Here is a 17,000-nt window from a genome sequence, read left to right as displayed (position 1 = left end):
TTTCTAAATTTCTTTAGTCATTTAAATTAACTTTTCATTAGAAATAACTCTTCCTTTTGCAATAATCATTTTTAATCAAAAAACTATTTTTAGTTTATAATTTGAAACTCACTATGATGTATACTCAAAAAAATATTCACTTTATTCATTAATTGGAACACATTATAAATTTTTATTTACACAATTAGTTACTATTTTTTAATATAAAAGTTTTTAATCATATGAACAATCACATTTCAAATAGCAACTTTATAACGAAAAATAATTTTCACACGAAGCTTAATATAAATATAGCCGATATTAATTTATTTTCGAGTCTAAAAAAGTTTTAATTTTTAGTTTATGATGGAGTAATTAATTTTATGCGTCCGCTCCTGATCGTATTCAATCATGCATACATGTAGTGGCACGGAGTGGAATAATGCATCACAAAAGAATGCAACGTGCTACGGAGAGACAGAGCCGGTCCTCGGGTCCGTGTACCCCGGGCCGGATCTGCCAGCCGTGGCAGCGCTGAAGCGCGTGTTAAGCAACATGACGACATCGGTGCAGCTGCTGGACATTACCACGCTCTCAGCCCTGCGGAAAGACGGCCATCCGTCCGCGTACGGCATCGGCGGGAAGAAGGGGGACGACTGCAGCCATTGGTGCCTCGCTGGCGTGCCGGATACATGGAATCAACTGCTCTATGCCACTCTCCTTGCTAATGGAAATCAATTAATTCCAAGATAAAATTTGCTCATTAATAAAAACATTCTTTTCTATGTGTACATGTTGTTGAGACGACTACGCGTAAAATCAAAGAATGTATTCTTTCATTGATTTTTTTAAAAATTATGAAAAACTCAATTTTTCATCCATAATTACTATCCATAAATGTTTGCATCTCTGATTAACAATATGGCTATATGAGTTATAAAAGAAAAGGGAAAAGGAATTAGGTTATAACTTGAATCAGGCAAGGCTAAAATTTTATGCATTGGAACTAAAAAATAAATGAAAAATCATTATTAATAACAACTAAGCTAATTAAAATAAAATGAATAAAATATAGTGTACAAATGTAACTTCTTTTACACCACTCTTGAAGAAGGGATGCCAAATCTAGGTCCGCGCCGTGGTAGCTACCATATATAGCCTTAATTGCTAGAAATTAATACTATGTGAATTTTAGCAAATTATATTACTAATATAATTTCTATAATATAATTGCAAGGTCATGATTTTTTAAATTATTACTCTCTGTCTCACTATAAATGAACGTTGTTTTTTTTATTGTCTTACTATAAACAAGCCATTTCTTTTTTAAAAAAATAACCCTCTTCATTTTTAAAATTTTGAGTCCAAAAAATTCTTCATTTGTAATTTAACAAATGGAGTGTAAAGCAATATTACTCGAAATTTTATTTGGTATCGAAAAAGTCTGCGTACATAAATGAACACCCAAATTAAGGTGGCACGATATTATTTTCCATTTATATTAATACTCTAATTTTTGAACTACAATAAAATCATTATTTATAAAATTGAGAAGTCTTTGCATTTTTAGCTTCTTTCTTCCCATACCAAACTATCTTACTGCAAACAAAAATGGCAGCTTCTCTCTCAACACCGACCATTCTCTCTCTCACCCCTCCATTTCCACTCCCCAATTCCCACAATCCCACTTCAAAAGCCCTCTTCTTTACCCCTCTCAAGCCAACCCCTAAAAATCCAGTCTTGAAGCAGAAATCGGCATCCCAAATTCAAGCATCAGCGACTGATTTTGATCCAGGTCTTCTTCAGCAGGCCATCCAGCTGGTCAAATCATCGCCTCCCACGTGGCAATCCGCGCTTCTCAGCAACGCCGCGATCTTCGTCTTGGGCTCCCCGGTTCTCCTCTCCGGATTGTCGCCGCCCGGATTTGCGGCGGCGTTCTTGCTCGGGACCCTCACGTGGCGCGCCTTTAGCTACTCTGGGTTCCTTCTTGTGGCTACTTACTTTGTCATTGTGAGCTCTCTTTGTTCAATTGTGTGAATTGTGAGTTTTCATTAGTGGAATGCTGAGCTGAGTTGTGCTTTTTTGAGCTGTGAGGGAGCTGAAATTGTTGGAATTTGGAATCATGTGTGTGTTTCTGCTTTGATTTATGTGTCAAGATTTGAAATTTTGATCAACTATAAAAAAGATTACATTTTTCTTGTTTGATTGTTCTGGAATTCTCCTCTTGCATAAGCAGGGTTGCATAAGGCTTTTTTATGTTTTGTGTGTAGAATTACAAGAGGGTTTGAAGCTTATTGTGTGTGTGTGGATTTCAGGTATGTGTATTGCAAATATTGAGTTTCATTAGTAGAGTTTTGAGTTGAATAATGTTTTTTTTGAATTGTGAGGTAGCTGAATTGTTGGAATTTGGAACAATGTGGGTGTTTGTGTGTGTGCGCGCGCTTCCTTCTCAATGTCTGAATTCAAATCAACTACAAAAAAAATTACATTTTTGCTACTTTGGCTGTTTTGGATTTTTTTCCTCTTACATAAGCAGGATGGCAGAAGGCTGATTTCTGTGTTGAATCACAAGCTAATTAGTGTGTGAAGCTTGTTGTGTGGATTTCAAGTATGCGTATTACAAATATTGACACTTTCATAAAAAAATTGGTTTAGTGTTTAGATGGTGGAGTTTGTGTATCCTCTAAGGTAGAAGTGTTGAGTGATGGATTGATAATTGTAGGGAACGGCCGCGACAAAGGTGAAAATGGAGCAGAAGGAGGCTCAAGGGGTTGCTGAGAAAATGAAAGGAAGGCGAGGACCGGGAAGTGTGGTTGGATCAAGTGCTGCCGGCTGTGTTTGTGCAGCCCTCTCAATCTCCGGAATCGGTGGAGTGGCACTTGCTCCCCTTTGGAAACTTGGGTTTGTCGCTAGTTTCTGTACCAAACTCAGCGATACTGTCTCGAGTGAGATAGGGAAAGCATATGGCAGGACGACGTAAGCTCACCTCTTTTTCTTGTAGTTATCCGAGTGTTTTTTTTTCAAGATATGCTCTTTTCTTCACATCCATTGATTAGTTGATGTTTGTTGTAGTTACCTAGTCACAACATTCAAGATAGTCCCAAGGGGTACTGAAGGGGCCGTTAGTCTTGAAGGAACTCTTGCTGGAATTTTAGCTTCGGTTCTTCTTGCTTCTGTCGGTGTTGTTCTTGGTCAGGTAAAAGTTAGGATGTCATCTTCCTCCCCGTTGTTTTACACGAATATCGATCGATAAATCTCTACATTTTGCAATAAATTTGATTCATTCTCGCACCAGTGTTAATTTTCTTTTCTCCAACTGATGAAGAGTTATGTCTGAACAGATAAACATACCACAAGTCGTCATCTGTGTAATTGCTTCCCAGATTGCTAATCTCGGAGAGAGTATCATCGGTGCAGTATTCCAAGAAAAAGAAGGGTTCCAATGGGTTAGTTATTCTCTTTCGCTTCTCGACTTGCTTTCTTGTTGAGTTATGTTTTGTATACATTTTTAGAAACGGTTTCTTGTAGCGGATATTATCATCTTTCTTGGTTTGTAATTAGAGTTATATGCGCATCATCCTCGTGAATCATGTGGGAAGCCGGCATTTTCTGTGGTTATGAGCGTTTTCCTTTCTTTGCATTGCAGCTTAACAATGACGCGGTCAATGTCCTAAATATATCCATGGGCAGCATTTTGGCAATCCTTATGCAGCAACTGTTCCTCCAAAACTGGCTCACATAGAGGCTGGTACGCAACGGCTAACTTGCTTAATTCGCTAATTAATCACTGTGTAGCTGCCACCAGCCGACTCTTGAGTTTGAGCCGGATAAACTGACACAATAAAACGAAATGGAAGAGTGAAGGGCGAATCCATCTTCACAGTTACCAAAATCTCTTTCATTTCAATGACTAACTAACAAGAGAGAGCTGCAGAAGAGCAGTTTGGGCTGTGAATTTGGAATTGGTGTTGGATTTGAAGCCAAGTGTGAATTTAGGCTTACTGTTGTATGAATTTTGCATTCATTGTTGATAATGAAAAGTGGAAAGTCTTCAACCATTATTCTGTCTGTTGTATGAAATGAGGTCTGAGGTTTCACTCGTGTTTTCCTCTTACATTTTACTATGTGATATTAACATGAATGAGAGAATGCATGTAACTAAGAAGTTTAAAGCTTGATGTAAACAATTTCTCTCCATCTGCAAATTACAAAGACACATTCACATGTAGATTGTATATTTATCCTCTCAAATAGGAAAAATGTTGACTCTCTTCATCTGTGTTTTATTCATATTATGATTCATTCAAATAGAACTTATATGTTATAAGTAGATTTCAAATTCTATCAATTCAGTTAGCTTATATTTTCTTATAAAATCAATATAATAAAGTCTGTGTTCTATTAACTTTTTAAAATATATTTTTTTCATTATAAAAATAAAATTTAAGTTCCATTAATTTTTTTCATTCACATTTTTTTAAAACTAGGGGGAAAAAATGGAACTCATGCTATTGGGTGGAGGGAATATTTGGCTTTCATTTTTTGTGGGAAATATTTGGTTTTCAATTTCTTTTCTCCAAAGATGAGCATTTTATCTAGTGAATGAGAATTAAGAGTGCAAATGAATATTATGTTATTCATAGTACAAATCTACACAAATTGTGACAAGCTTGATCTAAACAAAATTCAGCTTGTCATTCTTTGTTTTGGTCTCATTTTAATTTCATATTGTACTTCGCTTTTATACTTATTACAAAATAAAATTTTGAATGAATACTCATCTTTTATACTTCAATCAAGAGATCATTGCTAATTATATTCCCATATTGGGAGTTAAACTTGCATTAAGCTCAACTTCTAAATACTTGAAATAAACATTTCAAATTTTCAATTCATAGCTACCAAAAGTTAGATATCCATCAAGCATATAAATTCAACATCATCATCCAACACCATGCCATCGTCGCGACGGTCGGGGCCAGCCCTGCCGGAAAAAGACTTTGTAGACAGTACCGGGACATTGGGTTTCGACAGGTCTTACAAAACCTCTTTTAAGAGGATAACGACGATTACAAAACAACACTGCTTGCATACAACGATAACAAGTAGGATTCAACACTTGCTATGATCAGATTGTCTATATCATATTCATAGCCCTAGAAAACTAATGTGCATAACTCATAACTCTTGATACAAGTGGAAAGTAGGGTTAATCAAAAACGCCTCCGTCGCTTCATATTATCACCACCGTGTGAACGACGGTGGTGTGTAGGCAAGGAGATTATATCGGGCACGAAGGCAGCAGAGTCGCATGGGGTCTGGGGAATCATGGGCCAGTTAAGCCCGGATGCTGTCGGGGGAGATGGAATCTCCGGCACCGTCCAGAAATTATTCGGTGACTGTCCCATACACTCATCGCCCTCGACCTCCATATCAGCAACTCGAAACATAGGCGAGTAGTCTGAATCTCCAAATCTCCCGGAATCCGCCTGAAACCATACCAAGATATCCAATTTATCTTCAAACATATGCAATTTGAGAGGAATACATGTTGGTGAAGATTAGATTCGAATCTAAAACATCAACTTTCTATCCAAAAATCATATGGATATGAATAGATTGAACCTTGGATGAGCCGGGATCCATGAGATCGTACTTCTGACCGAAGTCACCAAGCTCAAGGAATTCATCCAACTGCCACGGTGAAATACTTTCAGCCGTGGAACCTCCTGTAAAAGACAACCTCGACATTGAAATATCCCCACCTACACTGGCTTGGACAGGCAGAGTTTTATTGGATTGTTCAGCTGTTGCTATGTTCATAACGTTCTTTGGAGTGGGAGGAGCATTCGATCCCGAGCTTCTCTCAACTGGAAGGGATGGCATTGGTGGATCAAATTTGGCTGCTTCGAGACCTACTTTAACTCCAGTGAGCAGGAACCTCTGATGAGCAGCGACCAAGCGATTTGCAGTGTGTATAGAAACATCACATCGTCTGCAAAGCAGAGCTCGATCCTCCAGGCAAAAGAAATAGCCTACCGTTTCCTGCATACACATGGAGTTTGAATATCAAGACCTATGTAGCTCAGTAATTAGGGTCAAGCCACTAATCAAATCAACCACAAAAGAGACTGCAAATGGAATCCCCAGATAGTCGAAGTCAGAATACTATTGCAGCAATGAATAACAATTAGTAATATTTTAGATGATAATCTCAGATTAACTCCCCAATCCTGAACCAAGCTTTACATATCCAGGAATCTAATTTGCAGTTTTAGTCAAATTTTTACATACCCTTCGAGAAGGAGCAAGCGATCACATGGAAGGAACCTAATTTCTGCATCTCGAGGTTCGAATGTTTGATAATAGTGAAATGTCTAATTCACAAATTGATTATTTGCTTGAAGATGCTTCATGATCAGTGTAACTAACTACAGCCCCACTAGAAGAGCACATCTACGTCGTATGTCTGTTACTAAACACACAACACACTGCTTCACATATCCAGGTACCTAATTTGCAGTTTCGAGGAGGAGCAAGCGATCGCATGGAAATCGCCTAATTTCTGCATCTCGAAGTTTGTATTTGCGTGATGTGAAACTAACTACAGCCACACGTGAAGAACACATCTAATTCGAATCTCTGTTGCTAAACACACAGCACACTACTTCATGATATCATTCCAGAATTTGGAAATTGCGATCGTTTTGAGTCAAATTAGGAAAATCTATGGGGAACGAAGGAATTCAACAAACTAAACTAGAAAAAACTCAATTGAATGTTCATCATATCATTTCAGAATTCGGCAGTTGTGATCGTTTGAGTCAAATTAGGCAAATCTACGCGGAACGAAGGAATTCAACAAACTAAACTAGAAAATATAACAAAATTGAAAGCTGAAAGCGGAACAGAATTGAGATCTGAAAAGATCGTGAGCTACCTACCTGGCAAATATCGCACTTAGGCTTCTGCGACGAAGAAGTAGAGAGAGGAACCCTCTGATGCTTACTGGAGAGCTTATTGGCGGCGTGCACCTTCTGATCGCAGTCGCCGCATAGCGCCGCCTCGTCGGCGCAGCAGAGCACCTTCGCCTCCGCCGCCTCACAGACGTTGCACTGAATCTTCATCACCGCCAGTAACAGAGCAGCAACAGCGACGATTCCCGCGCTCAATTGTTCACACGCCAGCCGCGGAGAAGACAAGTAGCGAACGGTTAGAGAGCAGGAGGAAACTTCAGGTGGGGGAAAGGAGGGTTGCAGCAGCGGTTTAACCGAGAGAGGGAGAAATGGCGGGGAGGTGGTGAGCAGCTTTTTATAGTGAAGTTGGATAGTTGTTGGAAGCTGAGTGTGAACACGTATCGCTCTGGTAGTATTGTTTTGAGGCGGTGAGGTGATTTTTATAAAATAGTCGTCACTCTTCACGTCACATCACGCCTCTTTCTTCGTAAAAAGGTTCAACGTTCCAATTAATCTTTTTTCTTCATTAATAAGTTAAATGTTCGAATAACCATTTACACGATTGTTTTTTTTTTCATCAATAAATCGAGCGTTCCAATCACTGCTAACACAAGAATAAGTGATGAATAGTTGTCAAGCTTTTAATTTTTTTTTTTTTGGGTGACCACACATGAATTTAATTTGATGATTCTGAGAATTAAGTCTTATAAACGTTGTTCGAACGAATATATTTTATTCTAGTATTTAATCTCGTGATAATGTCATATAGAAATAGTGTTGAATTATGAATATTGATCCTTTCAAGTATTTTACATAAAGAATTGGGGGTCAGTGTAATCTTGAATAATTGAAAATCCTTTGTGTTTAATCGCAATTTTTTTTTGTTTTGTAAATTCTAATCGCAATATATTTATTTTTTGAAGGTTTCACAGTCCAAGTTCTATTTTTTGCAAAGGTAGTTGTCCACGTGAGGTTGAATGACAGCTTTGGACGTATTTCTTGTTAAGTGTGATTCATTATACAATTTTTATTTCATATGGTAATATTGTGTAATTTAAGATAATATATGTCAAATTATCACAAAATATTAAAGCTTTCATAATTATATAATCCTTTAAATGACACTAATTAAAAAGGTTATATATTAACTACCATTTCGCAGATCATTTAAATCTGCAACGTCTCGCGGAATTTCTTCTCGTCTTTGCCGCGCAATCTGCGATCTCGCTCCAAGTCGATAACCCTAGCTCCGTAGTGCTTCGATTCCTACCATTTTCTCTACATTTCTGAATTCAGCAACCATTGCTTGTTTCCGGAGTTAAAGGTCAGTTTGTACACTTTCTTCGCTGCCTAATTTCTGCCGCAATCTGAATTCTATTCGCACAATTGCAGAATTCTGTGTACATTGCTCGCAAGCTTCCATAATTTTCTGCGATTTAGCTTCCGATTTTAGGAATCTAAATTGCTATTGGTTAATTGCTTGATTTTGCTGATTTATTTGACGATAGAGGTCTCAGTTGAGCATCGTGCGCGATAAGTTTGAAATTGATGCTTTTTTCCTGCAGATTTTGTTTGAGTGAATGGTGAACTAGATCTATTCAGCTATACCGTTTTATATTTCTCGTGTATTGAGAGTTTAATCTTCACGATTTTTCTATGTATAACTTTGGTAGCGTAGCTATACTAAGTGTTTCAAGTGATTTTTTTGATAAAACGAGGATGTTGAATTGCACCTGATCTTGTTTATTATCTTTGAGATTTTCTTCATCTATGTTTGAATTGGAATCCAGGACTTGTGTTGTGGTCAAGCATGCAGGTTCTGCCTTTTGAGGTCAAAGAGGAATTTTGATCTAGTACTTTGATTGATAGCAGTTCTCATTATTTGCTTACTAGATATTACTATTAAACAGCTTTATTGTGCTTAACACTTTTATAAGCTTAAAGTCTTGAGTTGGTTTTTGGTTTTCTTATTACAATTCTCAGGTTATCAACATATTGCAAAGTTGAACTCAAAAGAGCGAAGTGTTAATTAAATCATTCTGAGACACTGAAATGAGATGCAATGCGTGCTGGCGGGAATTGGAAGGGCGAGCAGTCGCCACAACATGTGGTCACATCATGTGTATCCAAATATGAATGGATTAATTCTCATACTTTTTATTTCTATCAAAGTCGTCATTTTGGTATGTTTTGTCAGACTTCCTTAATAACTTTTGAAGGCACGGAAGATGCTGGTAGGATTCTCAGTAATGATGGTTCGTGTCCTGTTTGTGATCAAGTGCTCTCTAGAAGGTATTGATAACAAAGTGAAACTTGTTCATTTTATCTTATGTCTGTAATTTCCAAAAGGAACAATTCTGTTATCAAATTATAGACTAGCTGTTATGTTATGTGTCAGAAGTTTTTCACCCATCTGATGCAATGAAAGTTGAACTTAATCATATATTTCCCTTCTTCATGTGTCTCTAATATGTAGACAAGGTATAGTTTTGTGGTTATCTGTGGAGTCATTTGATTTTAATTGGTTTGAAATGTCGTCCTTTTACTTGGCAGTCATATGAAGCCAGTGGACATCAATCCAAATGACGAATGGATCAATGTGAGGAAACTCTCTGGCAAAGACTCTGCCTCTTGATTAGTTTATCATTTGCTTGTGTCAATTTACCCTTTCTTAAGTTACATATCATATGCCATTCACCACATTCCATGACATACTAGTTGTTGTTTTGCGCAGATGGCCATGATGGGATTATCTCCTCAAATATGTATCCTTAACTAAAGAGTCTAGCTCAATGTTTCTCGATTGATTATGTTTCACCAGTATGATAGACTATGGATCTAGTTCTTCCTGTAATTTAAGTATTCCTTAAAAGGTCCTAGCATTGAAGTGTGTATACAAAAGTTTCATGTTTCATATTGGGCAAAAAGAATTGGAGATGCAAGCCAAGATGAATAAATTAGCAGCTCAGTATCGGCAGAAATGTGAATTGATGAAAGAGGCACTTACACAGAAAATGGAGGAGACAATTGGCGCGTACCAGAAAATGCGTAAGAGGTGCCAGATATTGGAGCAAGAGAATGAGAATCTGACTAAGGATAAAGTGGAACTGCAAGAAAAGTTTTCAGAAAAGTGCAGGTCAATCTACTGCTCTTCTTTTACTATAATTATGGTTGTGGTTACTAATGATGTTCTTATTGTCACTGCCAGGCAAAAAAGGAAACTCGATGATATGTACGATCAAGCAAGAAATGAAATCGAGTCAATGAAACGTTCAGCAATTCAGCCGGCAAATAATTTCTTCAATAGGCCAGAAGCTAACATGTTCTCAGAACCAGACAGAAGAGACTCTATGAGGACCGGTAAGCCCATTCGACGCCATTTTCACTTACATAGATATTCACATGGTTCCGCTCTACCCTGATAGTTACCTATAAACTTTTATCTTTACAGCATAACACAATATTCTACTTGATCTCTTGAAAAATACCAATAATGGCATATTTAATTATTCTCATACTCTTCCAAAAGTGCTAGTCCGGCTTATTTGTCGCAGATTGGTCGGTTCTCACTCCTGACACTCCAGGGCCAAGAGATGACATGTGGCCGGCACGACACAACAATTCTAACTCCACATTTGACATGTCTGGTGGCTCACCTGCCAAACAATCGGCCGGTCTTGCTGAAACTGGTAGTCGAGTGCCAAGTTCCCATCCTTCTTTTGGCGTTGGAGCTGGACAGCGCCCAGCAAATCCTTCAATGACTCTGAGGAATCTTATCCTTTCACCTATAAAGCGGCCTCAACTCTCGCGTAGTCGACCTCATGTGTTCATGTAAGCCCAGTAACTGCTACACTATTGCAATATATAGTCTCAGATGTAGGTAGAATTACTCTAATGTGACATATATCTTTGCTTTATTTTTCAATAATGATCAACATTAAATAACACTTTCGATAATGATTTCGTTCATTTAAGTTCTTGCATTCTGTTTATTCTTCTTGATTCATGATATCAAATTCCGTTCTTGCTTAATAATGGCAGGTGATGAAGCTATAGTTGAAAATGAAACTGCAGCCATGTTTGCAGTTACCTCCTCAAGCATGCAGTGACACTGACATAGGAGTAACTCGTTCGTTCAACACCCAACTGTCGTTCTGATAGAAACTAAAACGACATATTAGTAAATGCAACACTGGGATTACCATCTGCAAACTACTCGAGACATCGTACAATTATAGTATGCGAGTATATATCTATGTGTATTCACTTGTTACGTGAAATAATTTCGGGTGACAGATACATTTTCAACTGCGGAGCCCTAGAAGACATTTCTATCGTATCCCCTAGCTCTACAGAATGGAACACATTCGAACCATCAACATACAGCTTCCCTTCTCTACAGAACCAGGAGATATCCATCGTCTCGTTCGATTTTACAAACCCGTGTGTTAAGTTTGAACCTGCAGCAATGGGCTCCCTCACCAAGTACTGCAGCTCCCTGGAGAAGATGGGCATTGTGAATCCACCAGCCGAGTGCATTGCAGCCGTTGATCCAGCGCCTGTCGACACTCTGATGCCACTTGATCTCGAGTGAAGTAGAGGGGAGGGCTCCCCATCTTTCTTGATCCTATATAAACAAGAATATCAATCACACAGTTCGTGTGTTTTAAGAAATAAAAAAACCAAACCAATATCTATTTTCCCATAAAAAATAAAAAAACCAAACCAATTTCCATTTTCCCGACCTGAATGAGAATCGAGAAACTGTTGCAGGACATGGATGTGCGAGTAGAATATCATTGAGAGCATAGGTTGGAATAGGCTTTGAGTTGATAGCAATGGCCATCCGTGATAGTTCAGATGGTTCAACACGATTCTCAAGGATGTCGTCTACCACCTAGAAAAAAAAAACAGAGTGTCACTATTTCATGGTGGGAACTGGGAACTTAGACTTAGGAACAAAAAAATCTATAGCAGTTAACTGCTCATTACATCTGCAAAACCAATAATACTAAGAATGTAAAGTACGAAGCATGAACATAATCCGATCCTAGCCAATTCAAATAACTAAGAGACACCCATGTGCAGTTCGATCTTTGAAAGAGTGGAATAAGAAAAAACTCACAATTTCAGAAAACAAACATATAAAATATAGTATGCCAATAAGAAAGAAGATCGGGTCAGAGCTCTAATAAACCAGTAGCTATGAACTTAGAAAGTGTGTTTCTAGACCGAGAGAGACGAATTTCCTACCTACGTATTTATGTTAACTTCCACTAGTATCAGAAACTCTTTACTCAATCAAAGTCATACTTTCGAATAGCAGCCAGCAGCCGAAGGTTTCAAATATATAAATAGATTTTGTGAAACCTAACCTCTTCAAAGTTGCTGGCAGTGGAAGCACAAAGATATCCAGTGCTCCTTGTTGCATCAAATTCTTCAATGAATTCTGCTACCTAAATAACACGTTTAAATAAGGCATTAGAAGGAGATGGAATCAAATTAAGATATCTGATCTAGCAAGGTAAAAAGGCAGTGAAGTTAATTACTTCTTTTGGTTGAGTGGGATCAGAATTTACTCCAAGGACCGGGATCGAATCATCCACCAAATGGCTTGCATGTAGTAGTGTGCCGTCACCTCCAATTGCAATGACCAGATCAACATCACGGATAGGCTCAGAAATCTCACTACGGAGAGCAGTTACCCATTCAACGGATTTTTTACTCAAAACTTTCTGGCAGAAGTTGACCGTGTTTTTGTGAGACAAAGTCCTGTTATGCAAGTATTTCAACACCTGCAATATCATCAACGAATAAAAGGTATGTCATCTGAGAATCGAACGAAGCATTTGAGAAGGCATCAAATGGAGAGGCGGCTGATAAAACAAACAATTCTGGACTATCCTTCTCAAAGTTCTCCGTAATAGCTCCTAACAGAATATGAGACCAAAATGACGCAAACTAATTACGTACTACATTACTTTATTCGTCATAATAGATCTGCATCACCATGATGGTTTTGGCTGGTAGAAACAACGTATAAAAGTGTGCACAAAGCAGTATTAGAGTGAGAAGGGGAGGAGAGGCAACCAGTGTGTGATTTGAACATATTACTGGCTGAAAGCATCAAGTAAAATGATGATAAATACACCATATCACACTGCTTAAAACTACTCCCAACTACGGAATGTGGGCTCGTGCAACTTCTTCGAAAGCACATTCTTCACACCAGAGAGAACGGATTGATTCTTGAATAAAAGTGGGACCCACATTCATTCTACTAACTTTTTCCATCCACTTTCCTTCATATTTCTTAAAACTCGCCCGGTCAAATATGGACATTACTTCATGGACGAGGGAGCATTACGATGAACAGTAAAAAAATCGACAATCTTGAGTGAAAAATAAAATAAAATAAACTCATCCATGGGAATTGCTACATGATTAGGTATTTAGGTTGCACCAATTTTCCTAATTGGGCATTCTCCCCAAATATTAAATACATATGCGTAATGCAGAATAATTATTGGGGAAACAACCAGATTTCCTGAACCGAACACAAATGAATCTCAATACCGAAGATCTAATTATTGAATGATTCTCACCATAGCAGAGTGAAATCGCAACACCTCAATACCAGCTCCAATTGAACGGTAAAACTAACAAAATTAGAGGGTTTAATTTGAATTTTGAGGCTAAACTTTTGATACCTTGTCGCGATTGGAGGAGGCGGTGGTAACGGTGGCGGCGGTGTGAAGCGATAGATCATAAGATGGCTTCAACAGCAGCAGCAGTCTCTTCCGCACCATTCTCTCTCTCCGTTTCAATGGCGGAGGGCGGGAATGGTAGTATTTATACTCTGAGTAGTCGGTGGGCGGGCCCGAACCCGGCCCGGATCTATTATGATTACCTCACGAATAATAAAACTTTTTATCATAATATAGTTAAATATCACTTACACATTTCATAAATGTAAATTGAAATGTAAATTAGGACCATATTGTTAGTTAAGTTTAAAATGGACAATATTGTTACTTATTTAATTTTAAAATAAAAGACTACGTAAATAAGAGAAATACTATTATTTCGGTCCAGTTTGAAACGTCTCATATTTCATTTCGATTTGTTCTATTTGAATGTCACATTTTCATCTCAGAATAAAATTTGTTGGTTTGTGCCCTTTTCTAATAGTCCAATAAAAATGAGAAGTTTTAAATGCGACGAATGGAGTACTATTATTTATTAAATTGACTCAAATATAGAAAATGAAGAAGAATGTGACAATTGTATGTAGTATATTTATTTAGTACGATGTTTGAAGAATGTTACACCCACAAACAAGCTTGACCAACTAAGCCAAAGGCGTTGATCAAACTCTAAATTAACATACAATAAAGAGAGAAACAACAAGAAGATGCAGTAATAATAACTAATACAATATGTATTGCATTGTAATGTGATGTATGCAAATCTGGACACCCTTCAAGCAGCAGAGGTCTTCTTGTTGGGCTCGAAAACGTACTTGATCAACGACTCCTTGATGGATCGCAGCTCCGGGAACTCCTCCTTCAACTTGGAAGCGTCCATCTCATTGTTGCTCCTGGCAGCAACGATCACCTTGGCTTGCTCCTCGAGCGTGAAGTTGCTCCACTTGAACTCCGGGTTGATGTACTTCTTGTACAGCTCCAGGCACTCGTTGTGGCTGACGACGCCAGGGTTAGTGAAGTTCCACACTCCCCTGAGGTTTCGCTTGGCCATCTCGATCGAGATTGGGAGAAGCTCGTCCAAGACTGTCATGCTGTTGGGGATGTTCACCACCTTGTTGTACCGGGAGATCTTTATGATGAAGTTGCGCGGGTTCTCAAGGTCAGAGGATATTGGCATCCTGACTCTTAGCGTGCACACGTTGTCAAACTCTTTCAAGAGATCCTCCACCTGTGGAGGATATGCAAAGAAGTCAGTATACAAACACAATGAGATGTCATGTTGATAACAGATTGCAGTGTTCGGGTTATTACCATGGCCTTGGTCTTGGAATAGTACGAGCCGGCAAAATTGGGGGTGTCATCCTCCTTGAAACCGATCCCAGATCCCTCGGGGTGTGCAGCATCGTACTCGAATATACAGCCAGTCGCATAGTTCACCACTAGAAGACCTTGCTCTCTGCAGACATCTGCAAGAGTCAATGTGCCAACGACGTTGGTACGGATTGTCTCCACCTTGTGAGACTCGCACCAGTCAACGTTGGGTCTACCCGTGAGACCAGCAGCATTGAAGACATGAGTAGGCTTAACAGTGGCAATATCCGCCAAAAGTGATGCACGATCCTGCAAACGCCCCTTTCCATATTCGTAAGGGATCCCTTGTTTCTCACAGAGCTCACCGAGCAAGCCACCAATCCACCCTGTCCTGCCATAGATCAAGAACTTGAAGGCTGGTTTCTGAAGGGAGGAGCTGTTTTTGTCAGCCGGGACCAACGTCTTGGCCTGGCTAGCGTTATCAGATGCCCTATCCGTGCCACCGGGCATCATCAACATTCTAGGATGAGGTATCAGAGCACCAGAGACATCACCCCACCAGTCCGGGTTGCTGATGTACCACTCCATCGTCTTCCTCAACCCATCTTCCCAAGCAGTCCTCTCAGCCCACCCCAAATTCTTCAGCTTCTCGTCGTCAAGGAAATACCTCTGATCATTGAATGGCCTGTTCTCCACAAACTGAATGCACTTGGCATCCTTGTTAAACAGCTTGCATATATCTTGAGCAACATCGATGACTCTTCTCTCCCTCTTCGTCCCAATGTTGTACACATGGCCAACTTCTCCCTTGTGGAGAACCACTTCAAACGCCTCCGCAACATCCTCACAGTAGAGATAACTCCGCACATTAGAGCCATCGCCATGGATAGGCAGAGGCTGCCCCCTCAAGGCCAAGAGGATAAACTTGGGAATCAACTTCTCAGGGAACTGATTCGGGCCATAAACATTGTTCCCACGAGTTGTGATCACAGGCAATCCATAAGACCTACCATACGCCATGACAAGCATCTCCGCCCCTGCCTTGGTTGCTGAGTAAGGGTTCGTGGGAAGCAGCTGCGACGCCTCATGGTTGCCAACAACAGCATCCTCATCCGTCTCCCCATACACCTCGTCAGTGCTGACATGGATAAACCTCCTGATCTGACTCCCAGTAACCTTGCAGGCCTCCAGAAGGACATGAGTGCCATAGATGTTGTTCTTGGTGAACTCAAAGCTGTTGCCGAATGAATTGTCAACATGAGTCTGAGCAGCAAAGTGCATAATCGTGTCGATGTTCTCAGTGATGAGAAGGTAGTTCACGAGGTCAGCACTACCGATGTCTCCCTTAACAAACTTGAAGTTGGGAGAGGAGTTGGAAGGGTATAGATTCTTCAGATTGGAGCAGTAATCAAGCTTGTCAAGCACAACAATCTTGTATTCAGGATAGTTTCGAACTAGCCTATTCGCAACGTGCGATGCAATGAATCCGGCAGCCCCAGTAATCAGGATATTTTTGGGAGTAAATGCCGACATCTTCACCTAGAATTCTGCAGCAAATTTATGCACAAATCAATGAAAATTAAGCTAAAACCTAAATCTATACTTAAGCCACAAGCAAAATCAAGTTACCAAGATCAAGTTTTTGCATCTCTAAACCTAACAATTCCAATCCAATTCCGCAAAACTCATTAATTTTCCCCAATGTAGGGAAAAAAAAAACCGAACTCTAGGTCATTAATCGCAGAGTATTTCGATAATAAGAAGCAATTAAGCATGATTAAGTTAATTAAACAGCAAAATCATTAACTCGGCTCTAAACATCCAATCAAATCAAACATTCACCATAACTGCTCAGCAAGCACAAGCTTAAACCAACGCCTAAACTAAATTACATGATTTAAATCCGAAATCAAACGCAAATTGAATTCACAAACAGATCTAGCACATTGGATCAGAAATGAAGCGAATGAGATCTCGGAAAGAAAAAACTCACATTTCGCAGTTGCTCGGATCAGATTCAGAATGAAAAAAAAGAAGAAAAACAATC

The 17,000-nt window shown here is 39.1% G+C and overlaps 5 protein-coding genes and 1 pseudogene across 9 annotated transcripts; 2 read left to right on the top strand and 4 right to left on the bottom strand.

Annotated features, from left to right (window-relative positions):
• The first annotated feature begins 1,534 nt into the window (after nucleotides 1-1,534).
• Nucleotides 1,535-4,095, top strand: LOC125212202 (protein VTE6, chloroplastic-like). Its single transcript, XM_048112301.1, has 5 exons — nucleotides 1,535-1,989; nucleotides 2,702-2,955; nucleotides 3,052-3,175; nucleotides 3,321-3,425; nucleotides 3,626-4,095. The coding sequence occupies exons 1-5, from the start codon at nucleotides 1,591-1,593 to the stop codon at nucleotides 3,719-3,721; spliced, it is 978 nt and encodes a 325-aa protein (XP_047968258.1). The 5' UTR covers nucleotides 1,535-1,590; the 3' UTR covers nucleotides 3,722-4,095.
• A 953-nt stretch (nucleotides 4,096-5,048) lies between these two features.
• LOC125202088 (B-box zinc finger protein 22-like) lies at nucleotides 5,049-7,266 on the bottom strand. The gene is made up of 3 exons (XM_048100413.1): nucleotides 6,924-7,266; nucleotides 5,605-6,024; nucleotides 5,049-5,468 (listed from the first exon to the last, which is right to left on the bottom strand). The coding sequence occupies exons 1-3, from the start codon at nucleotides 7,104-7,106 to the stop codon at nucleotides 5,193-5,195; spliced, it is 879 nt and encodes a 292-aa protein (XP_047956370.1). The 5' UTR covers nucleotides 7,107-7,266; the 3' UTR covers nucleotides 5,049-5,192.
• An 855-nt stretch (nucleotides 7,267-8,121) lies between these two features.
• Nucleotides 8,122-11,243, top strand: LOC125206971 (E3 ubiquitin-protein ligase CCNB1IP1 homolog). 5 transcript variants are annotated; one of them, XM_048106195.1, is made up of 9 exons: nucleotides 8,122-8,259; nucleotides 8,919-9,045; nucleotides 9,133-9,227; nucleotides 9,489-9,534; nucleotides 9,670-9,700; nucleotides 9,816-10,071; nucleotides 10,144-10,295; nucleotides 10,490-10,766; nucleotides 10,977-11,243. In XM_048106195.1, the coding sequence occupies exons 2-9, from the start codon at nucleotides 8,998-9,000 to the stop codon at nucleotides 10,978-10,980; spliced, it is 909 nt and encodes a 302-aa protein (XP_047962152.1). In that variant the 5' UTR covers nucleotides 8,122-8,259; nucleotides 8,919-8,997; the 3' UTR covers nucleotides 10,981-11,243. The 5 variants fall into 5 exon arrangements, with proteins under 5 accessions (XP_047962152.1, XP_047962165.1, XP_047962146.1 ...); XM_048106208.1 differs by having other exon boundaries at nucleotides 8,919-9,057; nucleotides 9,155-9,227; nucleotides 10,520-10,766; XM_048106189.1 differs by having other exon boundaries at nucleotides 8,919-9,057; nucleotides 9,155-9,227.
• Nucleotides 11,113-13,775, bottom strand: LOC125206960 (NADH kinase-like). The gene is made up of 5 exons (XM_048106176.1): nucleotides 13,646-13,775; nucleotides 12,485-12,730; nucleotides 12,311-12,391; nucleotides 11,681-11,832; nucleotides 11,113-11,562 (listed from the first exon to the last, which is right to left on the bottom strand). The coding sequence occupies exons 1-5, from the start codon at nucleotides 13,742-13,744 to the stop codon at nucleotides 11,199-11,201; spliced, it is 942 nt and encodes a 313-aa protein (XP_047962133.1). The 5' UTR covers nucleotides 13,745-13,775; the 3' UTR covers nucleotides 11,113-11,198.
• A 438-nt stretch (nucleotides 13,776-14,213) lies between these two features.
• LOC125202636 (trifunctional UDP-glucose 4,6-dehydratase/UDP-4-keto-6-deoxy-D-glucose 3,5-epimerase/UDP-4-keto-L-rhamnose-reductase RHM1-like) lies at nucleotides 14,214-17,000 on the bottom strand. The gene is made up of 3 exons (XM_048101089.1): nucleotides 16,947-17,000; nucleotides 14,954-16,500; nucleotides 14,214-14,870 (listed from the first exon to the last, which is right to left on the bottom strand). Exons 2-3 carry the CDS (start codon nucleotides 16,484-16,486, stop codon nucleotides 14,418-14,420), a joined length of 1,986 nt encoding a protein of 661 aa, XP_047957046.1. The 5' UTR covers nucleotides 16,487-16,500; nucleotides 16,947-17,000; the 3' UTR covers nucleotides 14,214-14,417.
• The window catches only part of LOC125189048, a 2,033-nt pseudogene continuing 1,589 nt past the window's right edge, over nucleotides 16,557-17,000 (bottom strand).

This window comes from Salvia hispanica, chromosome 1 (assembly GCF_023119035.1).
Source record: "Salvia hispanica cultivar TCC Black 2014 chromosome 1, UniMelb_Shisp_WGS_1.0, whole genome shotgun sequence".
NCBI lineage: Eukaryota > Viridiplantae > Streptophyta > Magnoliopsida > Lamiales > Lamiaceae > Salvia > Salvia hispanica.
The sequence above is the reverse complement of the archived record's forward strand: the minus strand, read 5'-3'. Positions and strand labels throughout refer to the sequence as shown.